The sequence below is a fragment of the Coturnix japonica genome, chromosome 13 (assembly GCF_054131305.1).
Source record: "Coturnix japonica strain WE chromosome 13, WE-NBRP24, whole genome shotgun sequence".
Classification (NCBI taxonomy): domain Eukaryota; kingdom Metazoa; phylum Chordata; class Aves; order Galliformes; family Phasianidae; genus Coturnix; species Coturnix japonica.
Genome location: NC_140675.1, coordinates 2,852,167 through 2,866,637, shown reverse-complemented (window position 1 = coordinate 2,866,637; position 14,471 = coordinate 2,852,167). Strand labels below are relative to the sequence as shown.

General features: G+C 40.1%; 1 protein-coding gene across 4 annotated transcripts in view; it reads right to left on the bottom strand.

The window, feature by feature from the left end:
- The window catches only part of LOC146758586 (receptor-type tyrosine-protein phosphatase T-like), a 199,151-nt gene that overhangs the window by 38,460 nt on the left and 146,220 nt on the right, over positions 1-14,471 (bottom strand). For all 4 annotated transcript variants that reach the window (XM_085514542.1, XM_085514541.1, XM_085514544.1 and 1 more), the window contains 3 exons: positions 8,616-8,887; positions 4,397-4,478; positions 1,364-1,479 (listed from right to left, as the gene is read on the bottom strand). In XM_085514542.1, the coding sequence (XP_085370668.1) occupies positions 1,364-1,479; positions 4,397-4,478; positions 8,616-8,887 (470 nt within the window). The remainder of the gene's footprint in view (positions 1-1,363; positions 1,480-4,396; positions 4,479-8,615; positions 8,888-14,471) is intronic.

The window sequence follows — 14,471 nt, the reverse complement described above, 5'->3', positions numbered from 1 at the left end:
GCTTCAGATCAGAAGTTTTTTCACACACATATAATCTTTCCGTGGAAAGATTTCACAGAAATAATTCAAAAAAAGATATAGAATAAGCCAAAATATGTTCCTGTTAATGCTAAAAGTACAACATAGGCCAATAATTTTCAGGCTAAAAGGTATAATTTAAGATAACAGCTTTAATAATGTACAGTTAGAATGACTGTTATTTTTACAGAACGCCAACCACATTTCTCACCAACACAATCTTTTTCCCGGTATTAATTTTTGTTTACACCATTAGTAAACTGATTCTTGCCTGAGTATTTAGACTAGTGCAAGGTGGAATGATACAAAGATGGTAACAGATATTCAGAAGGTTATTTATGAGGAAAAACTCACTAATATGGATGTCTTCGCTGGGAAATGCTGAAGCAACCTCCACCAGGGAGCAATCTCCAAGAGATACTGCCTCAGTGGTGGTCAGCCCTTAAATGAGGTCTAGAGGAGGTGGAGTCAAGCTCCACCCCTTCTGGGACCACAGCTAAATTAGTCTCACCTGTGCTCCCACAGCTGACCTAACATTTGCCTCAGCTGATTAATCAGAGGTTCAGGCTGTGATTACCAATTTCAAACAATTTTCAACTCAACTATCTTCAAAGTCTCCAGAAGAACTCTAGTATAGAATATGGCAATGCTGGAACTCCACAGAGCCAAGTACTCCAAAGGGCACAAGTAATAACTTTGTCCTTCACTGGCAAACAGCACTCCACCCTTCCAGTTTGCTAAAAGCTCCATTTCTAACTCCAGAACTGAAAATCACTTAAGTTTGTCACTACGTGAATAGCACAACACAGTTTTTGAAGTCCAACCAGTAGAATGAAAATAGACACAAAGAGAAGGAACTCTTTGGTCATTTAGTGAGCAACCAGAGGAACATTCTGCTATCAATATAGAGCCAATGCAGAGCAAAAGCCAACGGAAACTGGGAGGAAGAAACAAAATGAGTACAAACTGGCTTTGTCCTTTTATAACATACCTTAAGGAATGTTTTCATCTCAACATACTTCCCTCAGCCTTTGTCAACAATATTTTTGGAGGGCAAAAGGAAAGAAGACCAAAAATTAAGCAGAAGGGAGGGATTATTGCACCTGTTCTGCCTTTTCTTTTTTATGAAGGAGTGCTTACAGGTCTGAAGATGTATGTTTAGAACTAACATTTTGCTGGCCACTTTTTCCATCTTCTGAAGCACAGTTCTGCATTTTATCATCTTGAATTCTGATCTGGAAACAACTCAAGGCAGTTCTCAAAGGATTTTGATGATAAACATTTGCCCCACCACCCTGCTGTCCTCTGTCTATTTATTTTACTTGAAAAAATTGCATCACTTTACCTGAAGCCAGAGTTTGTCATGCTGGGACCACTTCCCCCCGGCAATGCACTGGAATGTCGCATTCTGTCCCACATTAACCTCCACATTCTGAAGCCGTAAGAAATGAGGTGCTTTTCCTAACAAGAAATGCAAAGAATAGGAAGGGTAGAGCAAGGCAGCGATTGTGTTACACCAACACAGATATCAGAACAAAGCAAGTCATCCTACTCCTGACAAAGAGATTTAGCAAAATAAAGCTGTCCCTCAGTACTGAGCTACTTGGTGCAGAGCAAGGGGATCTTACAGATCTTTCATGGTCACCAAAACAATTTGTTACTCCCTTCTATTAAGAGTAACTGAGAACATTTTTTCTCTTTAGGAAACTGTGGCTCTACCAAGGGCAAAATGAAATGAAATTGAGGTTGTCAAGTGTGGCTGGCCAAAACAAATTTGTATAAAGAATTTTCTCCTTTCAATTGTATTGACTATCAAATACATCCTGTAACTGTGGAGTAACAATGCCGCTGATATAAAATCACTGATATTAAATGAAACATTGATATTACTGGTAAGTGTTGGATTGCTGCACTGGTTAATAACGCCAATATCTGCTTTTTGATGACAATAAATTCAGTATTCGTTCAACACTAAACCACCAACATCCAAATGCTGATATCACCAACATATTTTGTGACAGCAGAAAAAGATCATCTGATTAGCTTTGTGCTTGCTGGGCTTCAGAAGGAAGTTTGTGCACCAACCAAATACTCTCAGAGTAGGACACACAACAGCCTTCTAATACAGTAAGGGTCAGCATTTTTCAACTTCATCTTTACCTTTTGGATATAAGTAGCCAAGGAATTACATATTTTCAGAGCACAAACTAACCTACATTTTTCTATTGGAATTAAATAGGTTCAGAAGATGTAGGCATGTGTGTGCAGGAAGCCTGGCAAATAGATGGTTGTCTACTACAGGCACATGAACAGAAAACCCTTGCCCGCATGCTACGTCAGAGGTTTTTATCTAATTCCTGTGCCACATTCTCCATATGCCCAGTTTGCTGACAACTCAAGCAAAGTGCAGGGATTCTGTACTATCGTGCTTTCTAGGGGTCAGAGCAGCGTGTCAAAGCCAACTGGTAAACCACCTCTGGGTGACAGGCAGCAAAGCAAGTACTATGTGCTGCTTGCAGGCTATTTAGGAGTGACTTCTGCCTATGTTCAGGTATGAGTGAGCTCCAAATCAGGCACATATAGCCACACCAGCCTCAAAACTAAAACATAACACCAATAATTTCAAGTGCCATTCAGGCTCAATCAGAAGCTTCCTCATTCCTGTGCTTTGAGTTTTAACAATTGTAAAATGAACCCGAGGGGCAAAGTAAGTCTGTACAGTGTCACTACTGAACAGCAAAGACAACACTGGGAATCAGACAGAAGTATTTGCAAAGACTGCAGAGAACTCATAGCTTGTAGGGACCTGCACACACTGCAGGTTGCCAACTGATTTCAAATGCACTGGATATAGTCTGAGTAATTCCAGCTTTGGGTCACCAAGATTGCATTTAATTTTCCAGAGGAACCTGCATGTACTTGGAGATGGAGTTTTAAACATCAGTTTTAATAATTCACCAAGCAGGATTTGGGGTTGCTATATATTTTTTAATCCCATAACCTTCTTGTCTTTGCCTCACAGTTGGTTCTGTGGCCTCTTTCCCAGTAAAGGGATCAGTCACCACCAAACATGCTTTGGAATGCATACACATCATTTGGGGGATTTGTTTGGAGGCTGCCAGTTATCAGCAACATCTGGTCAACACAGATTGTAAGTATTTCTTAATGAAGTAAATACACCCAAAGGCCCGAGGAACAAGCACATGGTAAATACAAATATAATTCAGTTAAACTGCAATTAACCATACTGCAGTTATCAGAAATGTCCTGTTAAACTTGAGCAGAGCCATGTACCTCACATTGCGAATGGTTGCTATTCTTTGAAATAAAATGGGTGAACCTCACCCACAGAATTTTGTTTGGAAGAGCTGCTGCTCATTTACTGAAACTAAGAACCAGTGAAAGGGGCTGTTAAAGCTCCAACCTGATGGGGGTGGTGGGCTACCTTCCCAAAGGACATCAGGCCACCTGGAAATACTACAGCATCAAAGTTATAAACAAACCTAAATATAATAAGCCAAAGTATCACCCATAAATTCAATTTAATCTGCTACATAACAATTAATAATTCAAGCACTAAAAGACATTAATTTATTATGGATTACTTTTTAAAAATACTATATTTTAAAGAGATATGTCTAAACTCATCAATGAACATGAAAGCTGTTAAAAATCTGTATGCTCCATACACAGTGTAGGGATACAAAAGTCCTTGAGCCTCTCAGTAGATGCACAGAGAAACCAAAGAAGTGCGCACACAAATGTAGAGGCTTAATGTCTCTCTATGCTGGAAAAATGTAAGCTGGGCATAGTACAGCTAAGGTAGGAGAAACAGAACAAATATTTCTGAACAGTGTAATGAACTTGCATTAGTTTTCGTTGCTGTGTAAGTCTAAATGAGATTTATTTATTAAATAACTCATGCAGAATCAAAAACCTTTCTTTTGAGAGATACCTTTAGGATATGTCTTTTCTTATTTTACTACTTTATATATCGAACCAATTTGTCTTATTTCCTTAAGTTAACCACGCAGGACATTATCAGAAACATTTAGATCTTTTCCTACAGCAGAACAATTCCGAAACAACAAAACAGAGTTTTATGTTCTTGTGACTCTTCTACAATGAGAAACTTCCACAAACATCCTGGCACAAGTGACCGAATCAGAGCACCTTTGCCTTTTGCACAAATTGTCAAGTTATTTAATTGCACAAGGCTGGCTGTCTTTAGTTGTTTTGGGGGATACCAAAACAGAAGAGATTTTACAGTTGGCACTATTGGATAAGTCACAACTTAAGACTGCCAAGCCCAGTATTATAGACTGCAAAGCCTGGTATTTAACGCATTGAGACGGTTAGAAGAACAAAGAATACTCACTGCATGGATGGGCAAGAACTCTGACTTCATCCACAGCTATGTACCCTGGATGTCCTTTCAAAGAGACAGATTCAAATATCACCTGAAATACAAAGAAAAGGTTTTCTTAGAAAGAACTGCACTAGTCATTTGGCCAGTCACCACATTCCACTCCTATTCCAATGTCTGATACATTCAAAGCATTTTATCATTAATAACAAAGGGGTACCTATGCAATACAGCATGAAGACACATGTCAAAGACAGAAAATCAACTTGACACAGATAACAAAAAGAGCAATATTAATTAGGATTAGTGAGAACTATGTACTGCTTCCATTTGGAAGAGCAAAGAAACCAATTACACACGTGTGCAATTACATCTGATTTGAAGTGTTCTATAAGTACAATACAAATACTGTGTGCAGAGAGTTTGGGGCAGGGCAAGGGGACTCTGGGAGACTGGTAAAATTCAAACTAATTAACTATTGCCAAATAAGCAAAATAAAATTCAGGAAAAAAACAGTATTAAATGCTGTAAAGTTTACAAGGACAAAGCTAATTAATGTGTTCAGCTGGCACAGTTACTACTACTGCAGCAGCCACTGTTTTTGCAGGATAATTCGTGACTATCAAAATCATTACCGAAACACCATTAAGTTTGTTAACTACTAAAAGCCAGTCTTCAACACTGCTATTCCCACTTTAAATAAAATTTGGCATTCCTAGCCTGTCACTATTGAGCCTTTTCTTCATCTCCTCCATTGGAAGATGTAACTCAACAAAAGATTCAGCTTTTTGAATGCCGACCACCACAGCTCAAGCTACAAAAGTGGAGCAGCATGTACTTCATAATCAGGTTGCCATTAATCATTTTGCTTTGCATTTGGGCTTCCATAATTTAGTTTCTACTTATATTCCCATGATATCTTAAGATCTACTCCCTCAGTTCAAAGCATTCCAAGTGGGAGCACTCCTGAAATAAGCCCTTTAGAAAAATGCCATGATAAAAACAGGTAGAATAAAGAAATAAAGGGGAAAAAACAAAGTAAGAAAAGCTCAGGTGCTAGCAATATAAACAGAGTTCTGCAGCAGATGAAGGTGGGCAAAAAATAGGTTGTCCGAAGGATAAGAGGAGGTAGCAAATATCTGGAAGATGATCAAACCATCAATAAATGTTTCCTGTGTTCAAGAATACTTTCTAAGGACTGTATAAACAAGGAATAGAATGCATGTCCTCAGTATGGAAATGACAATTTATTTGATAAATGAAAATTCATTCATGATAAACACGACACTTACTGCTAAGGTCACACAGCAATTACTGTGACTCCCTTCAGACTAGGATTAAACTGCGCCTTCATAGCCACCAAACTTTACTTTGCTTATCTTATAGCTGAGAAGTTACAAGCTTTGCTGAATTACTACCTCAATTTCCTGAAAGCCAAGAACTTGGAAAGAATAATTCCCCGCTTCTTTGAGGTAAAAACAAACACATAGCGGACTGACCTCTGTTAATTAGTGACACAGTTCAGTGTCTTTAATAGAGCACAAAATAACCTAAACCTTGAGTCGGTAGCAGCTGTGTCAGCTTCTAAAAAGACCATGGATTTAATCTTCACATTGCTGCCAAAATCACTGACAAGAGCAGAGGGTCTCAATTCACACTGCTTTGTTTGGACAGCTATTTTATTACCTTTTTAACTCTACTCTAAGATCTCTTTATTTCTCAGTTCAGATTTCCACACTGTTCTCACCCTTTTATACAGTTTTGCACCACTTCAGCCCTGTCAGAGTGGGCAGAGCAGAAGCACCTGGGCTGAAGAACAAGTGTTTAATACTTAACATTTTTGGAAGTTCTCAGAAATTAATATAATTCGCAAATGCAAAGTTTGGCTCTTCAACATGCTTAAATGCTCCTGAGAACTGCAAATACCAAGATTCATTTCATGTTTCCTTACCCATAAACAAACCCACATTTCACTGCTGCTATCTACCAGCAATGTCTGTGTTAGTGATGTAGCGTGGCTCATCTGTCGTGGTACGACAGACTTCTTCAGGCATGGATCAATACAGTACACAGGATCAGTACATCAAAACACCCCTTCCTGGCAGACTGTAGTGCTGTGCTCAGTGCATTCTGGGACTAAGTTAATCCTCGTGGCATGCAGTAATTCAAGAGCACACGTCTTACCTTTCTCCTAGAGCTATTATAGATTTTTCTCACTACACTACAAACGCTCGCAGACTGGGAATCCAGGCACAACTAACTCATGGGCAGAGCTGATAAACCTCTACCACCATCACATTAATACCTCAGCAGAGTGCTTCTGGATGTAGGTGACTCATACAACCCTTGTGCAGAATTGCCAGACCCAAACCATGACCCTCTGGCAATAGGCCTAGCACTGGTTTGCTGCTACTCACACCTCCAAAGCTCTGGGCACTTGTCAATACCTTGCATCCTGGGCAGTTGGCTTCAGATTTCTCAATGCACACAGCAATTACTGATGGTGTAATTGTTGGGTATTAAGAAAATAAACATTTTTCTTGACGTAGATTTCATTATTTAGGAGAAATACTTTTTTCCCCCCTGTGTTACCTTGTACTTTTGAAATACAGAATATCCATTCAGGCCTCTTCTGCACAAACTGTTCTCCGGGCGTGCAGTTTTGATTTAAAGTTGACAAATAACACTCTCACAGCATAATCTGGATTGTGAGTGTCAATGAGACGTTCCCCAGGCATCGGTACACAGAAGCTTTTATCACCATGCCACCTCTGGACTCCTTCAGCCACAAGTGTTACGATGTAACCAACAGTAATTTTGATAAAATTCCATGATTGCATTTCCCCCCCACTTTTGAGAGCTTAAAGTTTTCTTTCTTTTTTTCTTTTTTTCCTTAAACATAGAGAGTCACTAGATTGCAGAAACCAATGGACAAAATTAGGGACCAAGGACAGAGCAGACTGTCAGATCCCTGACAACATTTTAAGAGCCATACTTTAGCAGAGGGAAATTAGAACTTTATCCATCATAAAGGTGAGGCTCAGGAGAGGGAGAGAAAAAGAGAGAGAACATTTGCATTTTCTGGGCAGGAACCACTCCCAGGCAGTCACTGCTGCCTTTAGGCTCTTCGTTTTTGCACAGCGGTGCAAAATTCTTCTTTGATTTAAAGGATTTTCTTCCTCGGGAAAAGCAAACCTGACCTCTAAAAAAACTTGCAAAAGATGTAATGAGGTTCAGGAAGTCTGGTATTGGTATATCTAACAGTTGGATCTCGTAGTTTGAGATCAGACTGTCTTTTCCAGGTTTTTCAAGCACTGATTACCTGGGTGAAAGATCATTTCTGTTCTCTCTGTACAGCACCTACTACGAAGCAGATTCTGGTTGATGTTAATATGAAAGTAGTATCGATCACTTTAATATGATTTCAGAGCGAGTGACAAGTTGTGCACAGCCCTTAAAACACCACTTCCAGTGCATTTGCATCTCTTTATCCCATATTCCCCTTCACCCTGTACAGTGTGCTCTTATCTATTCTGCTGAAATCCTTGGCTCCTTTTTGGAGGCAGAACATTAAAGTGTTCTACTTTAGCTCAGATTTTACAGACCTACTACCCAGTTATTTAAAAAAAAAAAAAAAAAAGCTTTTCTTCCTACTGTTTTCTATCCGTAGAGCATTCAATGCCTTTTCATAGTTTCTTTTACTGTAATTCCCATCTCACTCATGCTCTTTTTTCTTACACTATAATATGTATTTCTCCTTTTCCTGCAAGGTGTAGGGTGCAATTACCTCCCAGGCACTGTTTTTTTTCCCTTGAATGTAAAACGATAAAAATCAGAAGATAAGAGTTCTCATGTCTTCACTGCTTAACAAGGAGTATATGAGTCCATTGTGTGCATGGGAAGTGCCAATCCAAGTCCGTTTACATGCATATTTCATGATACATAAGTGGGTTCTAACTTTCCAATAATTTACTTCACCTGCCCAGCTTTTCCTCTGTGACCTGAGAACATATGTAAAGAAAAAGGGTGAGAAGAATTAAGTCAAGATGTCTCTATCATCTCTTGCTATAAAACTGTCATATGAAAACTCTATCTGATGCAAAAAAAAAAAAAATGCGGGGAAAAAAAGCTGTATTTAATTTTCAGAAGACTTATTGCTAACAACAGCTCATAGCTCACACCCAGCCAGACACTCAATGGAAACAGACAGAGAAATACTGTGAACTCATACCTGATAAAAATGCGGCCAGAAAGTACTGATGGCAAGCTCTGCCTTCACCCATCCTTCTGTTACAACCCCTGAGACATTCCATATGGGATTGCCCTGTGGTCCTCCGTTCACTTTCACGTAGACATTCAGAGAGCCAGGACTCGAACGATCTCTGCTGGACAAGTAATAATGGAAATCGATGCAATGTGTGTCATTTTCCTTCAACGTGGGAAAAAGTAAGTGAGCTTTCTGCCCGGATGCCCGTCCAGAGCTGTTCACCATCATGAAGGAGCCTGTACACAGACAAGGGAAAAAAGAATGAATACTAAACATCTGCTGAGCTCTTTCAGTTAAAGCAGATTCCCTAGAAAAGTCAATGATTCCTTTAGAAGCCAGCAAACAAAACAGTTCCTCCTAAGAACTCAAACTAGCTATTTTATGCTAGTTGTTAGGTAACAGAAAAGAAAGGAGATCTAAATTACAGGGTATAAATACAAATAGATTCATGGCCAGCTATAACCGCCTTAATTAGATAACTTAGAAATTATAAATACAACTTTGCTTTTATTGTTTTATAACACTGCAATAAAAGAGTCACCCTAAACAAAGTCATATTTACCTTCCAAGAAGCCACAGGGCTCTCCTACAGTGTACAGCCCCAAATACCTACTTTCCCAAAGGCACATTCAACACAAAAGAATGCTATAAAAGATCACATTCTCAGCTGGCATTTGCCTGCATGGTCTCTACCACCTTAGTGCCAATCTGTACCCGGGAACACTGTATCTTGGTGGTACAAGCTTTGGAAAGCAGCAAGGTGTTAAGAAAACCCAGTGTACAGAGCCTAGATGAATTAGGCTTGTTAGCACAAGAGCAACATCTCAACTAGCAATACAGCAACAAGGACAATTACACTTCTAGGAGGGAAGGACCGGCTGAATTTTAGGAGAGAAATCTATACTAAGGCAATTTATGAGTTTGTTAACCCTGAAGCTTGCATCATATTAAGCATGGCACTGGATGTTGAACTCATGTTTTGATTCATCAAGCAGTTATTTTACAGCACATTGTGTCTCAACTCATCTCTTTACAGATGCATCAAGGTGACAAATGTTAGCAATAAGAAAAAACATTATGAGAGTTATTTGATTCAATTCTGTTTAAGGGATCTGCTTTATGTGTGTGCAGACACTCACAGAAAAAGCTGAAGAAAATACCAAGATCCGGGGGAAAAAAAAATCTATGTGTCAGCAGCTAGGCATAATAATTTTTAATCAAATGCAGCCTTCTTGACATTCAGAGTCCTGCTGCAGCTGCCAAGTCATGCTACAAATGTATTTCTCTACTGGCCTCTTGCAGTTCACAGCACACTGTGTTTGAAAAGCCTTGCCTCACTTCTAACCTATTGACTTCCCCAATTCCGTGCCACAGCAGTTTGACAGACACTCAGATGAGCCAGATAAACATTCTGATCAGTTTTGTCCAGTGGACAGCCATACATATTCTATTTTATTTTCTTTTAAGCCACCAGATACCAGCCACTTCCTCACACAAAACTGCTTTTGGTGGTTTGTTGGTTTGTTTCTGTTTATGTGATATGTGTATACATTTTGTAAAGGACTGCAAAGCACGGATGCAGAAGAAAGTGCATCTTTCACAAGAAATCACACACGCTCCTGAGACCTTGGAAAACTCGAGCACAGTGCAGGCACAGCTGGGGATGAGGCGGTACAAGCAAAAAAGCTACAGTAAGGTGCTCTCTAGCGATCCGATCTTTCATTTGGATAGGTTAAAAGTCCCAACGGCCCCCAATCCAGAGATTCCAAATTCACAGTAAAGAGCTCAAGAAACAGAAAAGCTGAATCCAAGCCTTCAATTTTTTCTCTAATAATCAAAGTCTGTAAGGTGAGACTGATAAACATTCTCTGTTGATTCACTCCTGCTCTCAGTCAAACTCAAAACCCCCTTCGTCAGTTAGTTTCTCACTGAGTGCTGCAGTAATCTTCTGATCCACCCAAATAAACTAAAATAGTGGCAATCTGAGATTTGGGCTCAGACTGTATCACCTGGGATAATTTATGACCAGGAAGCACAGTTTCCAACAGGTAAGATACAGGGGTGATGCTACAGCCAAAGCAAACATTCAGTAAAGAAGAGGTCATTCATTTCTGTTCCATCTTTGATCAGATCTTAGCACACATCATTTCACTTCTGGGTGTCTTCCTCATCCTTTCCCTATTTGGAAATCCTTATCTATTTGGATAGTAGATGGATCCCTGCCCTAAAGATCTACTCTGAAGCTATACAGTGCCCAGCACAACAGGGTCCTGAACTGTACTACATCAGGCAGGCGTTTCAATGATAGAAAGACTTAAGGAGGATTTCACTTTTACAGATTCACGTATGAAAATAAGGAGCATTCCTCTGGGAGAAAAACATCAGCTTTTAGTAAAAGTTCAAAGCAATAATTACAATTTTAGTTTTTGACACCCACCAAAAATGAATCATACCCTATTTGCAGAACGACAATGGCCTTTTGTACAATAACTCTGGAGTATAGAGCCTGTACATAGAGACTGACACAACGTGAGTGAGTGAAATATCCATCAAGCAAAAAAACACTTAATAAAATAATCAGCCTTCGTTATGGGAAGAATAGCCTTACCAAAAAAAAAAAAAAAAAAAAAAAATCATTGCCATTTGCATGTTATTCACAGCCTTGGTTCTCATTTCTGGATGCCTTAGAAACAAAAACCCACACCCCATAGCATGCCTAGAAATACAAGAGAAAAGGCTCTAAGATCATAACTGTCTCCAGTAAAGTCCAGAGGGGAGAGACTGTTTTACATGATTGTGAAAAAGATAAAAAAAAATTCCACTACTGGTGCTGCTCCCATCTTTAACTGTGCCATCTGGTGTCTCTACCTGCTCTTACTTCCACAGAGACCTCAAATAGCAGCTGCCTCAGGAAGGTCTTTTCCTGCCAGGTCAAGTTGGTGCTCAACACCCCAAGCCTGCCCTTAGGAGGGGATATTATTAAACTTCACCCATGCCATGACTGACAGTGGGTACAAGAACGTTGCTATCTCACAAAATCTCACTGCTGTGAATAATTTATACCCTCTACCACAAATTACCCTCCAAACAAACCTAGCTGTATGTGATTCTCATTTCCCTTCTTGCACTGTGAACCTGAATGCATAACCCATCCCCTACCCTCAAGGACCTTCCAAAGGTTGCTCTGTGTGCTCCTGGACCAGCAGCTGGGATGCACTGACTACCTGTCCATGCCACTAAAGCTTTTCTGGGCAGGACGCATTGCTTACCAGTAGCTCTGAGATCAGCAATAAGTAAACAAACAAACAGAGTTCAGAACAGCCTTTTAAGGACAAGCGTGTTTTGCCTTATTAGCTGTAATAAAAACTGACACATTGCGATTCAGAGCCTGACAGACTTCTTTAACATGAGCGCAGAATTGAAGCTGATGGGACTTCTTTTGAATTTATAGGCCTGTATGTGCAAATAAAAGAGGTACAAGCGGGTCTGGCACCAGCAAGCCATTTGTCACATTTCTCACTCATATAAAGAACTAGGGAATGCATTAACGTGTCACAAACAGAAATTATTGATCAATGAATGACTGAAAACCTATTTAAATTTCTCCAGGCATGAATGTGTATAAAACAAAAGATTCCTTGAAGAAACTGATTTGGACTGACTTTGAACAGTAATGAGAGCAGAAAAAAACACTGAGTGCTGTTTTTGTTTACCTCCATCTGGAAAGTTCAAATGTCATCAAATAGACACTGAAATGGGAAAGTTTGAAGAGAAGAAATGATCTCTGCTGTGTGAAAGTTGTTGGGTTGTTCTGTTTCTATTGGACACAGAAGTAAATGCTCATTAAAGGAGCTGAATATGAGGTCAATTAAATTTAGTGCTCTTGAACCAACAGGTTACATCAGTTAATATCTTGCTGGCTTTGCCACCTTCCTGAATAACTAAAACCAAATGTGCTGCGTTCAGATCAGTCAAAAGCATGGAGAAAAGAAAGATGGTAAATAAATTCATTTTTAAAAATCCATTCAAATGACAGTGAACATAAAAAGGCACTCTCTTATAGTTATTAAACATACCACCGAAAATTGGGGAATTAAACCATGAAGAGCTCTCTAGCTGGCCATAAATTTCAATTTTTCCCCTGCTTGGTGCATAATGATGCCTTGATAAGCTTCCTATTATTGATGCATCTGCAACATATACCCTCTTTTTGAGCTGAAATGCTGCTCTGTAGCAGATGGTGGCTATTGTGTTTACACATCAGCACTTTATGATTGCATTTTCTCACGTCTGCAGTAAAAAAGAAAGCCGTAATTGAGTTTTTAATGGCTTTGCACATTGTTCATTAAGATTACATGAGTGTGTTCTGACAAATGACAGCTGAAGAAATGAGCCACTGAGAACCCCTCATGATCACCAGACAGACCTCAGCTGATGCTCTTTCACTGCTGCCTTTGAAGAACTGCGCTGTTTAAAAGTAAAATTACAGCAACCATTAAAGACTGAATGTAAACTTGAAAAGAAAACTGTCAAAATGCTCAACTGCAAAAACAGCCTTCGGAAACCCTGAGAACCCAAATCAGAAAGTACAGAACTTTCTTTGAAACAGCAAACTCTTTCTCCCAGTACATCAATCTGCTTTTCCAGCAGCTCCATCACAGCACAGGCACTTTTTTTTTTCAGACACAGTGCTTCTGGTTACCAAAGAACAACTCTACCCTCAAAAAGGAAGGGCCTGACACCTGACCCTGTTAGCATGGAATGAAGCAACCTGAAATAATTTCAGTCAGAAGGGGCCTCAGGTAATATCTAAGGCATCATATTTAGTCCATTTCTGTGCTTAGAGCAGGGTCATCTCTTCTCCCCACTGACTCTCTAAAGCCTCCCAGATGGTCCAGTCCCTCTGGATAACCTGCTCCAGTACTTGGCTGCCCTCAGGTTGTTTTTTTGTCACCCCTATAACCTCTCATTTCAGCCCATACCCCTTGTCTCTCACCCTCCAGCCACTCAGTGCAGTAATGACTCTACCCCATCCTGGAGGCACTGAGGTGTTGCTCCCAGGACCCCCCCAAATCTTTCCTGCCCGAGCCTGAACAATGTCATCACTCCTCAACCTCTTGTCCCAGGGTGCTGGCTCCTGCCCTGACCACTCACTCGGTGGCCTTCACTTTCCTCCCTCCCTTTCATCAGAGTCTGTGATGTTGGGGCACCCGAAATTGGACACAATAGGCTAAAGGCAATCTAATGAGTGGCAAGCAAGGAAGGACCACTTCTATTTGTCTGCTGGCTAGGTCCCTGTTAATACAGCCCAGGATGGCATCAGCAGTCAGAACATGCTGATGACTTATATTCAGGCTGCCCTCTACCTGACTAGTCTACGTCCACATTCACAGTATTTCTTCCAGCCTGCCTCTACCCCTCTGGATGGTGGTCCTACCCTTGACTGTATCAACTGTTCCCATAGTTTGATGCCAAACTAGAGATGCCACCAATTACTGCCAGCCAACCAGTGCACACCTCCACAGCTACCACCACCAGCCCAGACCATAACAACACCCTGACCTGGAAACACATGAAGCTTTGTCCTGACTCTGGTCTCCGTAGTTTCATAGCACTTCTTCTGCAGTTGAATTACAGGACCAAGAGAGCTCTGGTAACTTCACATCTTACAAAACCAAAAAAGAAAGAAAGTATTTCCATATAATTGCTTAAAGTTAAAACCATGAAATTCACAGTTCTTCTTCACAAAAAGTTACCATTATACTTTCCTCATTTTTCTACCCCTGCCCTTCTCAGCTACATGTAATAACAGCTGAAGAA